This window comes from Populus euphratica, unplaced genomic scaffold (genome assembly GCF_000495115.2).
Source record: "Populus euphratica unplaced genomic scaffold, PopEup_1.0 scaffold120.1, whole genome shotgun sequence".
Classification (NCBI taxonomy): Eukaryota; Viridiplantae; Streptophyta; class Magnoliopsida; order Malpighiales; family Salicaceae; genus Populus; species Populus euphratica.
Window position 1 is genome coordinate 128259 of NW_011499918.1, and position 21657 is coordinate 149915.

General features: G+C 34.1%; 2 protein-coding genes and 1 long non-coding RNA gene across 3 annotated transcripts; 1 reads left to right on the forward strand and 2 right to left on the reverse strand.

The window, feature by feature from the left end:
• The first annotated feature begins 1865 nt into the window (after nt 1-1865).
• On the forward strand, nt 1866-21393 carry LOC105134784 (uncharacterized). Its single transcript, XR_844069.1, has 3 exons — nt 1866-3626; nt 13578-13579; nt 21383-21393. It is a non-coding gene; the product is annotated as an uncharacterized LOC105134784 (long non-coding RNA).
• MEE40 (Pentatricopeptide repeat (PPR) superfamily protein) lies at nt 4160-6774 on the reverse strand. The gene is made up of 2 exons (XM_011039322.1): nt 4380-6774; nt 4160-4345 (listed from the first exon to the last, which is right to left on the reverse strand). The coding sequence occupies exon 1, from the start codon at nt 6660-6662 to the stop codon at nt 4389-4391; it is 2274 nt and encodes a 757-aa protein (XP_011037624.1). The 5' UTR covers nt 6663-6774; the 3' UTR covers nt 4160-4345; nt 4380-4388.
• LOC105134782 (arogenate dehydratase/prephenate dehydratase 1, chloroplastic-like) lies at nt 7655-13460 on the reverse strand. The gene is made up of 11 exons (XM_011039321.1): nt 12736-13460; nt 11585-11652; nt 11414-11506; nt 11118-11318; nt 10119-10199; nt 9931-10026; nt 9006-9083; nt 8813-8902; nt 8667-8734; nt 8283-8364; nt 7655-8053 (listed from the first exon to the last, which is right to left on the reverse strand). Exons 1-11 carry the CDS (start codon nt 13013-13015, stop codon nt 7997-7999), a joined length of 1194 nt encoding a protein of 397 aa, XP_011037623.1. The 5' UTR covers nt 13016-13460; the 3' UTR covers nt 7655-7996.
• Nucleotides 21394-21657: the final 264 nt, after the last annotated feature.

Sequence of the window (21657 nt, forward strand, 5' to 3'; positions counted from 1 at the left end):
TGATGGATTTTGGCGTTAATTTGAATTTTTTTTCTTGTTCATAAATCTTGATATTGAAAAATCGGATTTTCATGAAATTCTTAAGATAATGTGACTTTGAAGAGATTGGAAAAATGAATTTAATAATTACGTACCATCTTACATGCTCCAAAATTTATATTTCAAATATATATATATATATCTTTAATTGTTTTTACAGGTATACTGTTAGATATATAGTGTTTTGTTGTTATTTTGGAAATAAAAGACAGATTGTTAAGACAGAGAATTTTTTTTAAAAAAATATATATATATATATAAATTTTATAAAATAAATTTATTTTATATTTTTATTTTTGTAAATCAAATGCATTCATCTCCATTTCTATGAATCTTTATATTTTATCGTGAACTGTAACCAAATTGACATTTATTTTATTTTTTGCTTTAGAAGGCGTTGCTAAGCTTTTTTGAATGATGGGTCAATTCCTAGTAAAAAGGAGTGGCTGCCAGCCATAAGACCTTTCACCGATCCTTTGGTTGATAGTATTTGGAGTCATCCTAAAAATACTATTCAGATTCTTTTGGAACCTGGTGAGTTATTGCTTTCAACAACTCCGGTAAATATTATTTATTTAAAAATAAATTAAAATAATAATAATAATATTATTATTATTAATTTTTAACATTAAAAATATTAATTTAAAGCTTTTTAAAATTTTAAAAATATAATTGGACCGTGATTTGATATGATAATATTAAAAATTAAAAAATACAGTGATTTGCACTTGATTTGATCACAACTCCTATGACTAAGATTTATAAAACAAAGATATATAAATAAAATACAGTGATTTGCATTTAATGTGATAGCCTTCACATGATTTCATCCACGTGTCCTGTGCTTATTAAAAATAAACAAGATTTTTTAAATTGTACATCACAGAGTTTAAGTTAATTGTGTTGTTATAGTGGTTATTTTTTAAATTAATTTTTTATTTAAAATATATTATTTTATTTTATAAAATTATTTCTTAACATTAACTTGTTAAAATAATTTAAAAATACTAAAATTTTATTTAAAAATAAAAAAATATTATTTTTTAATAAAAAAACAAGTTAAACTATAGCCCACGCAAAGTAGTAGCAAGATTTTTATGATGATAGGAAATGGGGAAAGAAATAATTTGTTAGGATTTATTTTAACCTTTCGTTCCTTTCTAAAGATGCTCCTCATCACAATTTTAAAGGCTATTTTAAGGCAAGTTTAATGGTACGATATAAAAGAAAAAAAAAACAAGAAGAAGAAGAAGGAGGAGGAAATTTTAATAGAAAATAGCTTAACTTTAGGGTGATTTATGAAGTAAATATTGACCAATAAAATCGTAAAAATGATGATTTTTAAAAGGTACGTTTAGATAGGATCTAACTAATAGATCTTGAGTTTTATTTTGAGTAGCAATGATGATGCTCTCGGATGGAGTCTTGCACCCATTTTCTTGGCATACCATCTCCCCTTTGTCCGTGCTTGAATTCTTCAAGGTCGAATCAATCAGGTTCCTATCTTGATGATGAGTGTTAAGAATAATCTCATCAAGCATGTTCTGTTACGTTTAATGCAAGCTCAATTATTTCTGAAGGTTACCTTGTAAAACCAAGGATTTCCACCACCTTAAAGCGTTGATGAGAGCACTTTTTAGGCTTGATCTGTTCTGTTCTTGTTATGAAAGATCCATCAACATCTAACTGAAACAAGAAAAAACGCAGAGATACCTGCAAGATAAATCTCTGCTAAAAAGGAGCTGCGCGCCTCAATCAACGAGGTGATGCTGAGAAGTGTGGTTTCTACATTGCTTAAACGAGCTATCAACTTCAGTTGCTTGAGGTTGGTCTCTATATGATACAGATATCTTGAAAGTCTGTAAAAATTATGAACAATATACTCGCAATAATCTCCTCCTATATATCGACAGTTCAGCAAGTTGGGGAGCATGCTTCAAAGGCATTCTGATAATCAGTCCACAATAGTTGAACGATACAAGATTCATGGCTGACTGAGCAGCAAATTCAAACCTTTTCTTTATTTAAATTATGGATTAGCATGGTAATCTAATGACACTTTTAAAGGAATAATGGAAAATCCTCCGGATTCACCTGACTGTCTGCAATCGAGAACTCAGGCCTCCAATCCTTACACCTAGAAACTCCCATCAGGAGGAATGAAAAGAATTTTGAAAGAGAAAATCAAGATCATGCCTTCAGCACATTCCCTTAATTTATCTTGAACCTCCAGATTCATCTAGATCATACATAAGTACGGTGATGAAAGCCGAATCATCTCTTCATTGCAGATTCGGCCAGTATCTGAATAGCTGAATCCATCGGATAGCAACCGAGAACACGAGTAACAATTACCAACTCCAGTAGAGGGGGAAACAGAATAAATTTTTATGGAGTTCTTGTCTTTTGTATTTGACGTGGAAATTTCAGTTGACTGGAACGAGCTCCTTTGGGGCCATCACATATTCCTCGAAACAGATTTATTCTTGGTTAACAATCCCATGTAGATTGATTATGTACCAAGGAAAGGAAGATACGCATGGCCAGGAAGACAAATTTAGATTCTACTTTATGCAAACAAATGTTGGAAAACAGATATCCTTTAAAAGCCTTTTCATAATATCTCAAAGGAACATCTTCATCTATAAATACTGGAAGCTGGACGTTGGATGTCAACCTGACTTGCAATGCCTTCCTAACAAGAACTCATAAAGAAGACAGCTTCATTCCCAAGGCCAGAAGAAAAAACAAGAAGGAACTAGACTAGCTTAAAATTCATATAGTTTTCTATTATTTTTCGCATGAGATATATTGGCGAGCTTATGGAATTTGATTAGAGTACAACAAGAAAAATGATTCATTCGTAAACTAGCAATCTTAACTGGTGTTCAAATGTTTTAGATAAGGGCTAATTATACTGAGAAAAAAATAAAAATCACTGTAAAACAATATTCTACATAAATTAAGCTTTTTTGAATTTGTTTTTAATAATTAAAGATAAATATTATACTTACATGCTAAGAAATTGTCCAGTATATTAATGCTTGTTATTAAAGGTAAAAAATTAAGACAGTGATTCGAGACTCACCAAGGCATCACAATCAGATCCTCACTTTTGAAATACACGACCACTCAAGTAGAGAAATCATACCAAGGGAAGTCTCAAATTCCTCTCTCTCGTTTTCTCTCTTCTCTAAGCCTTTTTCCCTACTGCTAGTATTGATTATGCATTGTTGTATTGGATATGTTAGTGAGGAGTGAGAGAAAGGCCATACGAGTTTGGTGGTGGTTATGTGATGATTGCGTGAGCAAGGGCAGCTAGTGTGTGGTGGTTTGGTTCTTGACGGATCAGCATGAGTGATGGTGCTTCTGCGATGATTGCGTAAGGAGTGATGTTGGTACTGTTGATAATGCATTATTGTATTGGATATGTCAATGAGATGTGAGAGAAAGGCCATACGGGTTTGGTGGTGGTTCTGTGATGATTGCATGAGCAAGGGCAACTAGTGTGTGGTGGTTGGTTCGTGACGGATCGGCAACAGTGATGATGGCGTTGCGGATGGCTAGTAGAGAAGGGTTAGTTTGGTGTTGTGGGGTTGTGCTAGTGGTTATGGAGGCTATCCACCGGATTGGTTCTTGGTGGCAATTGGTGGGGACGGTGGCTGAGGTTGGCAGTACGTGGAAGAGTATTATATATTTATATATATAGGTTTCGGTGGTCTGGTCTCTCCGTGTCTAGTGCATACTATTGAGGGCCTTGTGAGATTGAAAAATATTGAAAAACTTTTTTGTTCTCTAATTTCTTCTTGAATGGATGAAGACCTCAAAATTTGGAAACTTTGTAGTTAAAAATTAATTTATTTTCCTTTCTCGAACCATCTAGGATCTCTTCGAATATCTTCATTAAAACTATATTGTTTTTCCAATTTGAAGCATAATCCCTCTTTTATTTTATATTTTTAATCTTTGAATTATATTATTTGATTCCTATTATCTTATTTGATACTCCAAGACTTTGGAGTTTGTTTAGGTCCTCTTTTTCTTGCTTGTCTGCCATATCACTCCCTTTTGTTTTAATTTTATGAAAAAAACCCGCCACGCCAAATAAGACAAGTAAAAATGCCAGAAATCATGAAATGAGGGTAAAATTCATAAAACCACATAATTTGCAGCAAAACAGGCTTGGAAAATAAAATCAAGACATATAAAACCAAACTATATGTTAACACGGCATCCTTAATAAGCCACAAAAAGAAAACATCTACTGGATTCAAGGGAGCAAGAGTGGGACGTTGAAGCTTTTACTTTCTTCCTAACCATTTTGATGGGTGAGAGTACTAATCTCCTCTTCATCTGTAAGCTCTGTTGGGCTTTCTGCTATCCAGGATGCCTCCTAGGGTGGCCAAGGCATCTTGGTACTTCGAAATCTTGAGGAAACCCCTTATCATGGTTACTTCATTGTCTGTGAACTTTGCTTTCTCCATTACCATATCAATGAGCTTAATCAGGGTTCCCACCATAGCTAAAGAAAAGAGTCCCTCGGCCAGCATATAGAAAGATGAGAATTCAGGTACATATCCTCTCTCTAGCATTTCCATAACGAAATCAACAGCTTCTCCAATTGGTCCTCCACCCTGGCACAGCCCACGGAAAACAATCTTATATGTGACAGCATCTGGAGCCTCAGCCTTCTCTATCATTTCCCTGAAAAGTCTCACGGCTTCTTTTGATCTCTTCCGTCTAAATAGTGCTTGAATTACAGGGTTATAGGCATGTGGGGTCAGATTTATGCCTTTCATTTGAATGGTTCTGAGGAGCTTAGTTGCAGCCTCAACTCTACCTGCCTTGCACAGTCCTGCAATCAAGGTCCCATATGTGACAATATCTGGTTCACACCCATCGGAAGCCATAGTTTGAACAATATCTGCTGCTTTTTTTATGTCCCCTGCCTTGCAGAAGTACGTAAGCAGAGAATTGTAGGTGAATTTGTCAGGCCTCAACCCTTCCATTATCATCTGGTCCATCAATTGAGAAGCCTCCTCCACCCTCTCGCTCTTACAAAGACCGTCAATAAGGGTATTGTAGGTCACTGAGTTTCTGGAAACCCCTTGGAGTTCCATCTGGTCAAAGATCTCCTCTGCTTCTGCAATCCTCTTGTTTTTGCAAAACCCATCAATCAAAGTATTATACGTTATAACATTTCTTGCACAGCCACTCGCTTCCATTTCCTTAAGCAGATTCAGAGCTTCCTGAAGCTTCCCTCTAAAACAAAGGCTGTCAATCAACATATTGTAGGTAAACTCATCAGGATGGCACCCTTTAGTCTTCATCTCCTTGTACAATTCCATTGCAACGGTATGATTTCGACTCAAGCACAAACCTTGTATAAGAGAATTATATGTACAAACATCTGGTAAAATCCCCTTACCAGTCAAGACAAGAGCAAGTTTTGTAGCCTCTTCAACTTGGTTCTCCTTACACAAGGTACTAATAATAGTGTTATAAGTAACCGTATTCGGCGAGCAATCCCTCTCAATCATCTGGTTGAGAACTTCCACAGCCTCATCAACCTCACCCAGCTTACACAAACCTGAAATCAAAGAATTATACGTGTATATATCCGGATCAAACCCTTCCCTGAGCATCATATCCATAACCTCTAAAGCATGCTTAACATGACCTGTCCTACTCAACCCATTAACCACCATATTAAAGGTATACTTGTCTGGAAAAAATCCCGCCCTCAACGACATCTCTTCTATAAACCTCAACGCCTCCTCAATCCTTCCCTCTTTGCAAAACCCATTAACCAAAACATTAACAGTCACATTAGTCACAACACATCCAGCTTCCACCATTTGCTCTTTCACTCTCATCGCACCATCTAAATTCCCTTCCTCAATAAACCCTTGCATTATAGTAGTAAACGTTTTCTCGTCCGGCAACAAACCAAAATCTTCCATCTCCTCCATCAACAAAATGGCTGGCCTAATTTGATGAGCTCTACACAAAGCTTTAATTAAAATATTAAAAGTCGAAACATCAGCCCTAATTCCTCTACTAACCATATTAGAATGCGCAATTTCAACTAACTTCAACTTATTTCCATCAACAAGAACATTCAACAAGAAATTATAAAAGTGGGTATTCGCCACTACCCCAAATTCAACTTCCATCGCATCAACGAACTGAAGAATCTCATTATATAATCCAAAACTGGCATAACTTTCAATAAAAACAAGTAAAGAGTCATTATCAATGACAGACAAATAAATCTTCATTTCTTTCAAGATGTCTTTCATTGCATCAAATTCACCTGCTTTACCAAGTTTATGAAGAACTTCCTTGAAGATGGATGAACTGGGCTTGAAATTTGGCTGCTTTGAGGCCCAGTAAAACAGGTGAATCACGGCGGAGGAGTCTTCTTCGCTGCGAAGGGAGTGGAGGAGTTGGGTTGGAGTGAAATTGGGAGATAGACGGATTGCTGAGTTGGTGGTCGTGGTGAGCGGCTCATGGTTAGTGGTAGCAAAAGAAAGAGTGGAATTGGAGGTGGGTTTGTGAGAGGCGAGGTGGTGGTGGAAGGGAAACCAAGTGTGGTACTTGAGAGTGGAAGTGAAAGCCATGGCGGGTTCAGTTCTTCGGCTGAGTTGGAATTTTTAAGACACATCCAATGAGAGAGATAGAGATAGATGTTGGCTGGGTTTAGGGCTTTTCAGGCTAAGCAAGTATTTTTGTTCTTGAAGGTATCATTTTCAGGGTTATAATCCAGCCCTGAAAAAAATTCATTTACAGATAAGTAAAAATAATAATAAAAAATTGTCTTAAAAGGGTTTTTTTTTTAAATTAAATTAACTCAGATTAATTAATCTATTCAATCAGCATCCTAAATTTTAAATTAAATGCCTGTTTATTTAGACTGTCAATCAAATTTCAAACTGTAATTCGCCACAATAATTATAAAAAAATATGCTTTTTGCAGCCGACTATAATTTAAAATGTGGTTGACCTTATAAACAATCGTACACTAAATCACTTTTCAAGTCAAGTTGTATAGATATAATCATTTCGAGTTTAAATTGAATGATAGGTCACAAGAAGGTAGTATATATATTCAATCCACATATAAAATGATTTGGTTTTGACCCAAGGTAGTTTATACATTCAATCTAAATGTAAATGATTTGTATAAACCTCATCAGTTCTGATGTATGAAAAATAGTTTTGATATAAAACATCCACACAGAAATAAATAAAAAGGAAAGGAAAGGCTTTGAGCAGCTCAAAATCATGGCAAAATGCTCTTGTAGTGGAATGAAATTGTTTATGTTGCTCAAGAACTTGGATTGATCCTCAGCCTTGTCTGCTTCAACACTTGCGGAAAAAGTTATAATATCTAGGTTTTGTTCATTTAGGAGTGATCCGTTGAATTTATATTTTGCTCTTATCATAGTTTAAAAATATTTAATTAATCAATATATACCACAATTTTGCATAGATATTAAACCTACTGAAAAAATTGCAATTTATAGCTTTTTTTTTAATTTATCTTTTCAAACTAAAACCGCAAAAATTATCAATGCAACAAACACATTACACTTACTGGAGGAAGCATGGCTAAAACTATCAATGCTTTAAAGACCATGTTACTAAATCTTGCAGGTCCAAAAATATTGGAGGAGGGATGAAAGGGATACACATCTCATGCACTAAATGTTTAAAGAAACCGTGTGAATGCACCAGAGTCTATTTAGGCTTACAATGGTTACAACTTACACCTTGAAACCCCAATTTTGGGGAAGTGAAAAGAATTATGAAAGAGAATTGAAAATGGAGGAGAGATCATGCCAAAGAGAACGTTTCCAGGATCTCTTCTCCAACTCTAGATTTATCTGAATCATGCATATGTACAGCAACAAAAGCTGAATCATAATCTCTCTGTTTCAGGTTGGATGACCATCTAAAGAGCTGAATCCGTTGCATAGCAGCCAAGAACACGAAGAAATCTAGCAAATTCCTGTATGAAGATAAACAAGATTCAAAATAAATTCAGTTTCAGTCTACAAGTTCTGGCACATGGTTTTTAGGATATGCGAAACACCAAAATAGGCAGCACATCAGAGAGAGATTCAACAAGCAGAATAATATGGAGTAGAAGTCAGGAGAAGAAATATCTAATCAGGGTTTCGCTTCTTCAACAAGGATGAGTTTTCTCAGATGTATCAGGAAATTTTAGACTCACTGACCTGCAAATGTGCCAAAGCATGCTGAGCCCGAGGTTCTGCCATGGAAGCTTCAAAGTCAATGTAGAAAAGGTAATCAAAGTACCTGTTGCCAGAAATACATCATTACTGTTACACATCCTCCAAAAATCAAGAAATGATATCTTCATCTGAAACTACAGAAGATAGATGGACCACTTAGTTGCAGAGAGGTTGAGGAACAAATGAGACTCCACTCATCCAGAAGCAGGTTCAGTCAAGTCTAAGTCTTTTGCATGCAAAACTTTGGATGCAAAGGTAAATGGAGACGAACAGTGTCTTTTAAGTTTTAAGCACCAATTTGAGCAAGGGAATGTCTCAAGTCTCAATGATAAAAAGATTAAAAAAAAAAAAAGGGTTAACTCTTACCTGGCACTTGCCTTGTTAGAATCATCAACAACCCTTAATGGACGCTTTCTTTGCGGGCGACTCTCTATCTGGAAGGTGGTCAAAGAGAGAGAACAAATTGGTTTTTGGATACAACTAAAAATAATGATCTCAACTAAAAAAATTACCTTTGTCAAGTTAATGTCCCTCGAAGCAAACACCGCTAGTGCTTTGAACAGCATGCCAGGACCTTCTTCGAGAGTGAAAACAATGCTTGTCTAAGATGGGGAAACGTCATGACTCGGTAACAAATGTTTATAGAAAAATTTCTGTTGATATGTCAACGGAAAGTACATAGCACTGGGAGACAGATAGTAATACCTTATGGGGCCTGTCAGTTCCAGGAATTATAGGTTCTCTTGCAAGTATCAAAAAGCGGGTAATATTATCATCATCATCCTGACATGTGTAAGTGAAGAAAATTAGGCTACATTTTGATTTCGCAAAACTGAAAATCAAAACAACAAAAGTATGGGCATTCAAGACAATCTTGTACATGCTAACATATTTATAGGCATAATCAATCGGAACTCCTCTGAGACTAGATCCCAAACACATCAGTCATATTTGCACAGCATATTTGGTGGCTTTAGAAGCATAAACCAGAGTGCATGTATTGAATCTCAAAGCATGTTTTCCAACATTGTAAAATTAATCATTAGGATTTTCTGAGAATGTCAATGAGTGAGCATCTTTAGAGGTTGTGGCTTAACAAATATGATGACTAGCACATATTTACAATTGGCATTCTCCACGAGAGAGATCTTTTCAGCTAATTCCACATCCAGCAGCAACCCCATTAACATGAACAAGAGCACATAAGTGACAAGATTAGAATCTAATCAGATGTTGCCTCAGATAGCTTGAACATCTAGGTCCTAGCAAATTTAGCTGGTAAAGCCAGTTGGCATGATAGCAACCTGGGAAAGAATCCCACACTCAGACTAGGGAGGGGGGGGGGGGGGGGGGGGGGGGTGTGCGCTAACCAAAATGCCAATGGACCAACTGGTACAAAAGAGAGCAACAATAACATCTTTTACTTCGCTTTGCAGATTATTGCATCTGTGGAGACAAGATTACATATGTTTGGCTGTTATTGTCAATAAATGACCAAGCAGGTCAGGTTAATAAATCAGCACTCAGTAGATGCATGTGATAACAATTTAAGTTTTCAGTACGAGGAATGTATTTAATTTGAAAATTCATGTGATAAACAGTCATGGGAAACTTAAAGGAGAAGTCTTGCCTGGATTTTTTCCAACAGAATGTTAAGGCCATAAATGCCTGCTGCACGATCACTAGCGATCACACCAGAATCTCTTTCACCACTTGCCGCAACCATCTGTCCCCAAACATTTTTAGATTTAGTACATAGACAGTCTATAGCATGATTCAAGCTTGGTAAAAACAAGATCGAAAAGATCTGAAAATTACCTGAGCAGCACCTGCAGTATCATCAGTACTAACTCTGACAACACCTAATTTGGTCAATATCATGTCACATTGATCAAGTGCCTACAAGTTAGAATATTTTTTAATAGAGCATCATATAAGTTTTTGAATTTAGCCAAAAAGTCCAAGCATAACCAGTCGGCCTCATATGAAGTTTAGAGATAACATGCTTGAAATGTTGGAAGCAAAAGTTCAGAAATTAATTAGATCACGCTGTCAGGACCCTACTTTGGCTGGATTAGCACTAGTTAATAGGTGTTGTACAAGTTTAGATACAATCACCTTAATGGAATCAGTTTCAAAGTTTTCAATAATAAATGAAATTTCACAAGCACTTTGACCACATATTGATGGATCTCATGGTGTACATCAGTAAATGTTTTCTAAAACAAACCAAAGTTACCAAAAAACACTCATTGGAGGGCATCTCCCAATCTAAATCAAACTACCAATAAATTCCAGCATACAAATTTTGGCTTTGAAATCATTTAGTATCACTTAGTTTATCAATAAAAGAAAAACAGTGATCCCAACAATTATTAGTTAAAATAGTAAAGGGGAAAAAAATGGTAATGACATAACATTTGCAGAAAAATCAAAAAATATTTGGTAATCTGATGCACTCCTCAAGGCAAATCATGTTATTGCATTCCATAGAGCAAACATTCTGAAGAAGATTACCATGATTTACTGTCTCATACAAGCAGCACACACCATTTTCAGAAAATTAATCAGGAAACTGGGTGTTTAGCTCCCTCATCTAACTTTCATATGGGATCTATTTGTAAAAACAATATGCTGACCCCATTAAAATGTAAGAGAGGGGAGTAGTATTCAGAGTTCTAACGGTCTTGTGTTAGATAATTTTTCCCATTCCAGAATTCATTCCATACCACAATCTTCAGTGTTTTGTGACTTTGAAACAATAACAAAAAAAAAAGAAAGATAACAGATTAAAATGTAAGAAATAAAACAACTAACCTGGGGGTGGCTCAAAACACGTTTCAATTCATCCTTCTGTACACCAGGCAATCCCAAAAGGCAATGGTTAACTATCATCTGCACCTCCCCTACTATATGCAGCCTATGGCGAAGGAGTAAATCATAATTGCGGTGGATGCTGCCACCCACTGAACTCTCAATGGGGAGGACTGCTTTATCCACTAGCCAGAGTTCAACTGCCTGTTCAATTGAGTAGAGAAGAATATCGGTGACAAGCTGACAATCATTTGTAGATTAGTTCAGCAAGAAAAGTGATACACAGGAATTATTTGAACCTTGAAAGCAGCTTCAAACTCTTCACACGGGACAGTTTCACACTTTGGATATGCTTTGAGCGCAGCAACCTCACCGTAGGCACCTGGCATCCCCTAAAATGGGCACCAAAGCCAGCTTAAGAATAGCATAAAAGACATAGATGTTTGAGTGAAGAATATTCAAGTTCTTACCTGATATGCAACCCGTACTTTTGCACCATTTCCAGGAGAAGAAAAAAGACCTGTAGCAGATAACGGTTCTGCAACACAGAGCAAAAATGCAAAACAGATCAACCAACAATTGTTAGAGTTTAGGAAATCACCACCAGCTTAATGAATTTTCTCTGTCATTATTGTACTGGCACAGTGGATTATTATCGCTTGGTCGACCTTAATAGGCAACATGGTAATTATCTGCCATGTGGTTGAAGCTTACAAATCAGAACAAGATCTATCACAAACCTCCAAAAGATCTAACATGCCCAGAGTACTGGACAAACTGATACAAATATGGAAACCACTGATTTCACATTAATGATTGAAAAGAAATAATATTAGGCTACTAAAAAGATCGATCATCAGACCAATTATGCATGCAGAACATGACAATTGACCCAAGAAATGCTCAAATGCATCCACTCGACGAGCATCCCTAACAAGGTTAACGCCTTCTATAGAAGTTAAAAATTCTCAGTAGAAACTTCTTCCAATATAAACCTAGAAATGCCTGAATGCATGTACACTACAAGCATCAACTTTATCGCATCTTATATGGCATTTCAAAATTCTCAACAAAATCTTCTTCTAATATAAGCCTAGAAATGCCAGAATGCCTGCACTCTACACGCATCCAACACCATCAGCATCTTATATAGCATTTCAAGATTCTAAATAAATCTTCTTACCATGAATTGGTCAAACACACAAAATCATTGTAATAGCTTCAAATCATTAGTTATCCTCCAAATATATTTAGAAACACAACATTGATTCCATCAGCTAAAAAAGATAATTCATCCATAATCTCATCTATAGCCACAATAGCATTTGCTAAAAACTACAGAACAAAACAGAAAATCAATCTGCGTTGCCAGCCAATTGATTATGTTTTGGTTTTCAAGTTCAAACCAAATTGATTGTTAAACTAGAGATATATATTAATTAGCAATCCACCAGGGAAGCAAGGTATTAGTTTATACTAAAGCAGGCTGTTTTGCAATCCAAGTGCACAAAAAGCTAACAAACATAAAACATAAAACATCAGTTCACTATATAACAATCGAATAGGAATAAAAAGGGCTTAACTACAAAGAAAAATAGTGATTGAACATGCAATAACTCACTAGGAAGAAGGTTCAAATCCTTGTGCAACCCCCTGGACTGAGTGTTCTGAACCTGATCAATTGCCTCAGAAGTCTCCACCTGAGGAATTAAAGGCTTCTCATCTTCAACAGGAGTGATAGCTCTTTGCGCCAAAAGACTAAAACAACAACATTCCCATCTAGGGAGCCTCTCAAGATCCCAATTGCACCTCAAATCCACACATCTCCTTAACCCCAAATCTGACACACCTACATTAGAATGAGGCCTTAAAGGGCTAAACCATATGTGAGAAGCAGCCATTAAAAAGTGAAAAGAACTGCAAATTTCACAATGCAAATGCAAACCAAAAAAAAAAAAACCATACAAAACAAAACAACCCCTCCAACAAGGTTATTAAGAGAACATAAGAGAAGGGTTGTTGGTGATGGGGTTGTTGGAGGTGTGTTTTGGTGAAATCTATCTCCTACAACATTGTCAATGAAACTCAACTCTATGGACCCCACTAACCCAAGAAACAATATAAGCAAAACCCATAATTCAATGGTCTTTAAAACCAAAAAAGACGTAATCTTTTTCACTCGTTTTTGTCTTATAAATATAGTATGACACAGAATTGGTCTCTTTAAGGGATATTTAGTGAGGTAGGTGAGCCAGAAAGCTGGCTACACGGTTTCTCAGATTCTATAGAGACAAACAAATAATAAAAAAAAATAGGCACTAAACGAGACAGCTTTGAATGAGAAATTTTGAGTTAAATGTGTTTACCTGGCTTTCTCTAGCTTCAGTTATATTTGTATACTGTGATGTGCATTTACAAAGACTTAACCTTCTACAGGTATTAACAAAGAAGATGAAGAGAGAGCCGTCGTTTTATTTTGTGGGGCAGGCCTTATTTTTGTCCCTATAGATTCATCAATGTTTCACTTTTCTCCCTATATTTTAAATATTACCTGTGTAGTTTTCAAGAGATCAATAATACCCCTAATCATTAAATAGCTTTTTTTTTTAATTTAATTTTTTAGTATTCTTAGTATTTTTACGAAATATCCGATTTGAGAGGAAAGAATGAGAGCAAACAAGTAAAACTATTAGAATAATATGAAGAAACGTGAGTAGTTGATAGTTTGTTTAAGGGTTTTAATTAAAACTTTCGAGATTAGAGGATTGAGATTGGAAAAAATAAAACTATTATTGTAGGAGTGGAATATTGATAAGAGTATAAGGTTAAAAAAAAACAATAGATTACCTTCTTTTCCTTCAATATTTACTATCATTTTAAGTATTGTAGATATTTTAAGCCGTAATAATTAATTTTTTATAATTATAAATCAAAGTTACTAAATACAGTCAAACTCAACTCATGACTGCTTCAAAATAAAAATGATTTGCGAGGTGAAGTCCTAATTAGCCCTCTAGCAGATAGGTAATTCTAGATTCGTGAGGTGCTATCTTGTGTCATGGTATTAATTTGCTGTTCAATGTATAAATTTCTTTGAAAAGTAATTTTCTGAGAATATTCTGTACATTTAACTTTACTTAAAAACATATCTTATTAATTGATTCATCCATATCACTGTGGAAATGGGACAAATTGTTTTCTTTTTCTTAAAAAAATAATTTATGTTCATCATAGAGGCTTCATATAATAAAATTATCATGATTTTGTCAGATGGGATATCATGTTATTATCGACAGTTAAAATAGGAGAGTGCATCTCAAGTTAATTTTTTTATATATAAAATAAAGTTACCAACCACAGACATTTTGTCAAAGTTCAAAAGTTTTTCTTTTCTCTTTGTCAATCTGATGTTAAACCCCTCTAAATAATATTTTATTGAAAGCAGTATCTCAGATCAAAACTCTTGACCCTTTATATATACATGATTGATGAATTTTCTCCTTCTAGATGGCATGGTGAAGCTTCAACACATGAAGATTATGGGTTTGTTGTCACTGTTAATCCTCACCTGGCAGCAGGGCTGCACGGCCTGCAATAATCATACATTTCTGCAAACCTAAATGGCGAGGTTTGACTTCATGGAGAACAATCTCCCAAGTATGATGAGAAGGCAAGAGGACAAATGGATGACAGGGTAAACAAGGACGTTACTCATCTTCTTTACTCTCCACTGAGGTGGCTTCTTCTCCATTGAAACCCTGCTGCAGTCACTGGATTGGTGGAATGTTTGGGAAGTTGGTGAAAGATGGCCAGCTGACAATAACCAGTCAGCTAACTATAACAGAGTCGATAAAATAAATCAATAAATTATAATTATAATAGAGTGTTGGGAATGCGATTTCAAAAAACTATATGTGCTGTCTTAGGTAAAATAAATAAATGAATCTTAGTAATTGGTATTTGATTATTCAAAAATTTATAATAAACACCCAGTATTTTAATCATCATGATTCTTATCTGTAATCTAAGACTAACATACAAATATGTAATATCATGTAAACATCCTCCTATAACACCCACAAGTCAATGCTGAATTTAATGTTTTGACAACAACAAGGGAGAGCCGCTTTGAAGTTGTCGAATGGTACATTTGCAACTACTATAATTAAGGTTTATATAACAAGCTGATCAACTCCAATCTTTTTAGGATTTATTCTAAATTAAATATAATAAGAGTTAATTTAGTTAATTTTGATGGGCTCAGTCAAAATCTAATTTGATTTAAAAAATTAAAATAATATTGTTTTGGATTGATTCAGTAATAAAACTTAGCTTTGTATATAATATGATATATATATATATATATAATATGGTGAAAAAATTAATATATATATATATATATATAATATGGTGACAAAATTATAGTAAGTCAATTAGATTACTTTAATTATATCGAACCCTATATAGCATTTTTAAATCATTGGATTATTTACTGGTTTACAGGAAAAAGCTAAAACTAATCCTGGCAGCAACAACTGGGTTTTAATGAGGAAGAAAAACTCACCCTGCTTTTTCAGATCACATATTCCAGTTTCGTTATTTATTTTAAAAAACATGGGAAATATATGAAATATTTATTCTTGAAAATATTTTAAACTTGATTTAAATATTTATACGGTGGTGGTGATTTTTTAAAATACGTATGAGAGGTAGAGATAGAATGAAGATAAAAGACGCTTTGGAAGTTTAACCTTTCTTTCTAGACATGTGCCTTTATATTTTTTCTGAAACTTGCTCATCAATCTATAATATTTACTATTTTATAATTGTTTTAATTTAATTTTTAATACAATGATTTCCTTTACATTCATGCACTCACTCACTACAATAATATTTTTCAAGCTTAATGACTTTCATATATTTTTGCCTCCTTTATCTATAAATCCTAAATTTGCTATCTTTTATGAGTATTTAAGATGTAATACTTTTTAACATTTATAATATATGTATATTCATACTCTCTTTTTTTAATGCACGACTCGTATACATGTAATTTTATGTACATGTAATGTAGCAAAAACCCAAATCTTAAATGATCTACAATACACACACACCCTCCCTCCCACAGATTCTCCTGTGGATAGACCAGTAGACGAATCATGTTGTGGGATTATTGGCAGATAGGGTAAAAAATGATACAAATTTGATACAATCAAAGGAATTATCTAGATGACTGACTAATCGTAGTTGAATATCGATCTCCAAGCTAATTTTATTATTTAGGATGTTGCATAAGTGCTACACCTAACTAAATCTTAGTTTCTTGAGGAGGTAGGTGTTGAAAAGTTTATGGTAAAAAGTAGAAAAGTTTAGAACAGTTTCTCCAGGGAGAGTCATAGGAGGACCTCTTGCTAAGACGAAGAACGTAGAGACTGATGATTACAAGCTAGCTTTTCAACGTAGATTTCCAAAGATGGAAGTGACGCCCTTTTACCAGTTACGTTCATTGCATCTGTGGAGAGGACAATGTAGAGTATCATTTTCCTCTTCTCACATTGTGAGCTTCAAGGGATGTCTTGCACCTAATCTCTCTTCAGCTTAGGTAATTGATTGTCTATTATTTACTTAATCGTGACTTCTCTTGTTCTGTGCATGGCCGTGGGTGATTGTGGAGGTCGAGAGTCTCGTATTGGCTAAGTAATGTGCATGTGTTGATAGCATCATCGTGGTTTTGTTGAGTTTGTTCTCCTGGGTAAAAAGAATCTTCAAGTTGGCAGCATCCCCACTCACCATGGTAATCCACCAACCCAATCACGGGTTTTGACTAGATTTTAAATTAAATTTTATGGTGATTGATGATTTACTCAGCCAAACAAACCTAATTAATTTGGTTAAAATCCAATTAAAATATGATTTGATTTAAAATAATAATTTAAAAAGACAATATCATTTTAACTTTCTAATAATTAAAAATATGGTAAAAAAACATTATTTTGAATTGATTCAAACTAATCTATGATTTAACTCTTAAATTGAGTCATGAATCAAGTTGGATTTAATAACTTTGATTTATTAATAATATTAATCTACCCACTATTTATTATATATTTGATATTGTGATAGTTTTTAAAATTATAATTTAAAAATATATGTTTAAAAAAGCTACAAATTGTAGTTTTATCTTAACTAATATTTTAAAAGGAGTTTTCAACGAGATCATGTAAACTATAATATATATTAATTAATAGTTTTTAAAACTATAATTATGATACTACATGGTTTCAACCATGTAATTATGATAGTACATAGTTTCAAACACATCACAGTATGCTCTGAACCGACCCTTAATATGGTGTGAGCTATTGAAGGCCAAAAGTCTCACGCAACTACAGAAATTGTGTGTTTGTTTACATGAGTAATCATGTTTTGGCAAAATTTTACAGGAAAAGAATTCACTTTTTCTTCAAGAAGTGTATTTTCTTTAGTTGGAGTGCCAATAATATATCATAGCATCTCTCTAATAAAAGACTAAATAGATAAGAATTGTGAAGATTTAAAGAAGGAAAACAAAAAAAAAATCACCAGTAAAATTGAACTGTATAAAATTAACTTGTATGTATAAACTACAAGTATCTTGTTTATCTATGGAGTTTGTTGCGTTTCAAGTTTTTTTTTTAAAAAAAAAACATTATTTTTTTTTTATGTTTTTTGGTATTTGAAATATAGTTTTGCTCGTGTAAACAAACAGCCTGAAGTCAATTATTATGTGGCAAGAGCTTTAGTCCAACCCTAAAATTACAAATAAGAAACATGAAATTTCCTGCTAAAAGTATTAAATAACAGCTTAAATTCAACAGATAAGTACATGTTAAATGAATATTGGTTTTATGTGCCCTAGCTAGATCATAAGCGAGGAAAATCTAGCTCCAACAGGAAATTATGTCATAGGAATTGGATGACCTTTTTTAGCCTTGCTCTTCTCCAAGGACTTGTCCTCTTTGTCGAATCTGCTTTCAGCACTTCCTTCTCCTTCAAATGCAATCCTGCTAGAATCCGAGAAGCAACTAAAGAAACCAAATAACAAAGACATTGATAAGTTGCTGGATGTCAAGCTCTCAAACTTTGTATAGATTGAATTTTTTTTATTTATATAAATATTCAGATCAGTTTACACACACCACAATTAATCTTATAACCCATTGAATATTTTATAAATCAAATAAATATATAAGATATCGCGGGGATGATAGATATATATAATAAAATTCAAACTCGAATACAAAAAAAAAAAAAACAAGTATCTCTCATCGTCTAAAACCTTAAATGCAGATTGAATTCTTTATTGCAAGGGTGTGTGTGTAGCATTTCTTCATTTATATACATGCTAGAATTCTTGGCAAGTAATTGTCCTAATTTATGTGGCAGTTGCTAGATATTTATAGAAGAGAAGGCATTAGACAGAAGTATTATTAAACTTGCCCTCAACGCGGAGTTAAACTTAAAATCTGGCTTAGTTTGTTTTTTAAAAAAATCATGTGAGAATTAATCTAGTTAAACCTAATTAAAATCTAGCTTTACTTTTCAAAAAAAAAAAACTCTTAAAACAACAATGTTATTTAAATTAATCCAAATTAACTAATCTAATTTGTAACCCAGCTTTCAAGTTGGATCATGAACTTATCTGATTTTAATAATTTAGCTTTTAAGTTGGATTATCAATCAAGTCTGATTTCATCATTAGTTATTTTCTTGAACCCATGTGTTAAATTATATGTTGGGTTAAGAGGTGACAAGGAAAGAAATATTTCATATTTGGCAGTGTATTGCCCTAGCTATGGTCCATTCGAGTGTGGTCGAAATTTCATTTTCACATGGTTTCCATGAGGATCAAGATACTTTGCATGAAAAATTGACAATATTAACTCATTGTGTCAAGAATTTCGTTTCCATGGTTTTGGATTGATCTCTACAAGGGCCAGAGATAATTGTTTGTCTTTGTGCTCATTACAAGGCCCATTTTTTATGCTGAATGTTAGGACTCCAAATATATTTTTGGACCTAAACAAAACACCCGTAGGCTCTAAAAAATAATTAAAGGGCCTAATCTGATGCCTTGAGAAAACATATAAAATTTCTTGTGTTCATTAAAGAAAAAATGTCTTGCTTTTTATTTCAATATTTTGTTAAAAAAAAACTTTTCTTCTAACGAACGGCCTGGATTTTCAAGCCTTGTAAATTAAGAATAAAATAAAAGATACCTTCTAATTATTTCTTGTAAATTGAATGCTAGTTAAATCCTTACGTATCTAGTGAGATTTTCTAACACTCTGTGATCTATAAAAGGGCAAGTGGTCTTATAATTCTAGCTAGGAAATAAATTGAATTCATAATGGTTTTGATTTGCTTGAAAAACCCTTTTCTTTTGCTCATCCTTGTGTTGAATTTGTTGCTGATAGCTTTCTTGAGGAGAAAATGGATCCTCCCATGGAGGCTTACAGACGAAAAAAATCAAGGGAGCTCTTTACTTGGATGGGCTGAGATTGCTTTTGGGGTGTTTTCTTCTACATTGAAGCCCGTCTCTTTTGCTCATGTTCTTGTTAAATAAGATTTGATAATATTAATAATACACTTAAGTATAGACATCATAAATGGTTTCTTATATATTTGGGATATGCCATTGCACATATATATTTTTTATGATAATTTCTAATATTACATTTATGAAATAGCTACACACTCTTAAGGATACTCTAGTTCATTTAGACAGTATAGATAGTAAACTATATAAAGGGTCTAAAGCTATCCAATTTCATTATGCTTTTATTCTCGTAAATACAAGAAAATAAATAAATCCAAATATTGGAGGAAAGATGTATTGTTACTGAAAACCTTTTTATTTACTCTTACAAACTCTTTTTGACAAATATTTTGGAAAGGATTGATTTTATATTAACTGATAGACATATGTATCCAAGTGGACTTTACAGGCTCCCAGGCCCCTTCCCGCCCTGGGGCAGCTCCCCCTGCAGAGACCTGGCCGAAGCTAGCCACACCACCTAGCTATTTTGTAATTGTGGCTTGCAGGGACATCGAGGCTCTCCAAATTGGCAATTTCTTTTTCTTTTTTTTTTTAACAATGAATATAAAGGCCAGGTTACACACACCTTGACTATAGTTTTGGTACCAATTTTGTATCGTATGTGTTGAATTACATCTCTCATGATGCTAAATTAGCGATTTTGTATCATATATGTGTTGGTCCTAATGCCTGAAGGGAATGGCAAATCTCCAAGATGCAACATTGACGTAGGTTGCTGGGAATACACAGCGTTAATCGACGACTCAAATCTCATCATCATTGCAGGCCATCTCACCTAGAAACTCAGGAAAAAATAGTTAAGAGCTGTGTGTGTGGGGCATGTAAGGAAGTGAAATCCTTCATGGTTTGGTCTTGGTTGATGCAGACATGTTTCACTCTTGTTGATTGCTTAATGTCAGCACAAAGGAAATGCTTAGAGACTGCTCTTTTTTCACTTAACCCCATCAGTCATTTTAGACTTGCGTCCTCCAGATTTGATTAAGATCTTGTTAGCTGTCCACTGTTTTAAGCTTTAGTTTATTAAGGAATTGTGCACTTACTGTTCTAATCTGAAGATTAGTCAACTTGATTAGTAGCAAGGTCACCATCCACAGAATGACACCTCATCGTCCACTCTGTTTTTGCTGCCATTGTCTACAGAATTCAACCACATTTCCTTGGTAACATGCTCTTGCTCAATAAAGATTGGACAAGGTAGAGACAACATCAACATAATTTTCAAATCCTGTTCCAGTCACTTTTTCCCTTCATTATAATCTCAGTTACTTGTGAGCAAAAGCTTGAGCAAAATCATTATGTTCTATACTGATTAAAGCAATAAGCTTGCCTTCTTCAAATCAAAACAAATTAATGTTGCATTCATACTGCATTATTATCATATACGTAAACAATTTTATAAGACAAGATTCGAGGGTTAATTTAGCTCAAGACTTGAGTTGTAGATGTAGTAGTTAACTTAGAACAATATATATTTGTTCTTTAAAAAAACCATGTAGTAGTTAACTTGGATCAATATATATTTTTTCTTTTAAAAAAACCATTAACGGGACCGAGTCAAACCCTAAATCTCGATAAATCCATCCTGCCAGGGCCCTCTTATAACCATGCTTATAAACATGGGATTGTCTTCGCATTTGTACCACATTAATTTACTAGAAAATCAATGAAGAGTTTGTTGTTTCTGATCTCTAATAATTAACGGCCAGCTCCTGTCATTTCTGAACAAGCTCAACATGCCCCATTATTTTTCCTGAGAGGAAAGGATCAAGGAGCAATTGCTTTCACATTTACAGCTATCAATGATTGTGATGATTTCTAATAATGGAAGAATGTCTGTTCCTCTCATTTCCAGTCTTCATCGAGGAATTTCCAGCTCCCAAGTGGATGTCAAGGATCTGGCTTCCCAATGAACAAAACCAGACGCCAAAAAAAAAAAAATTCAAA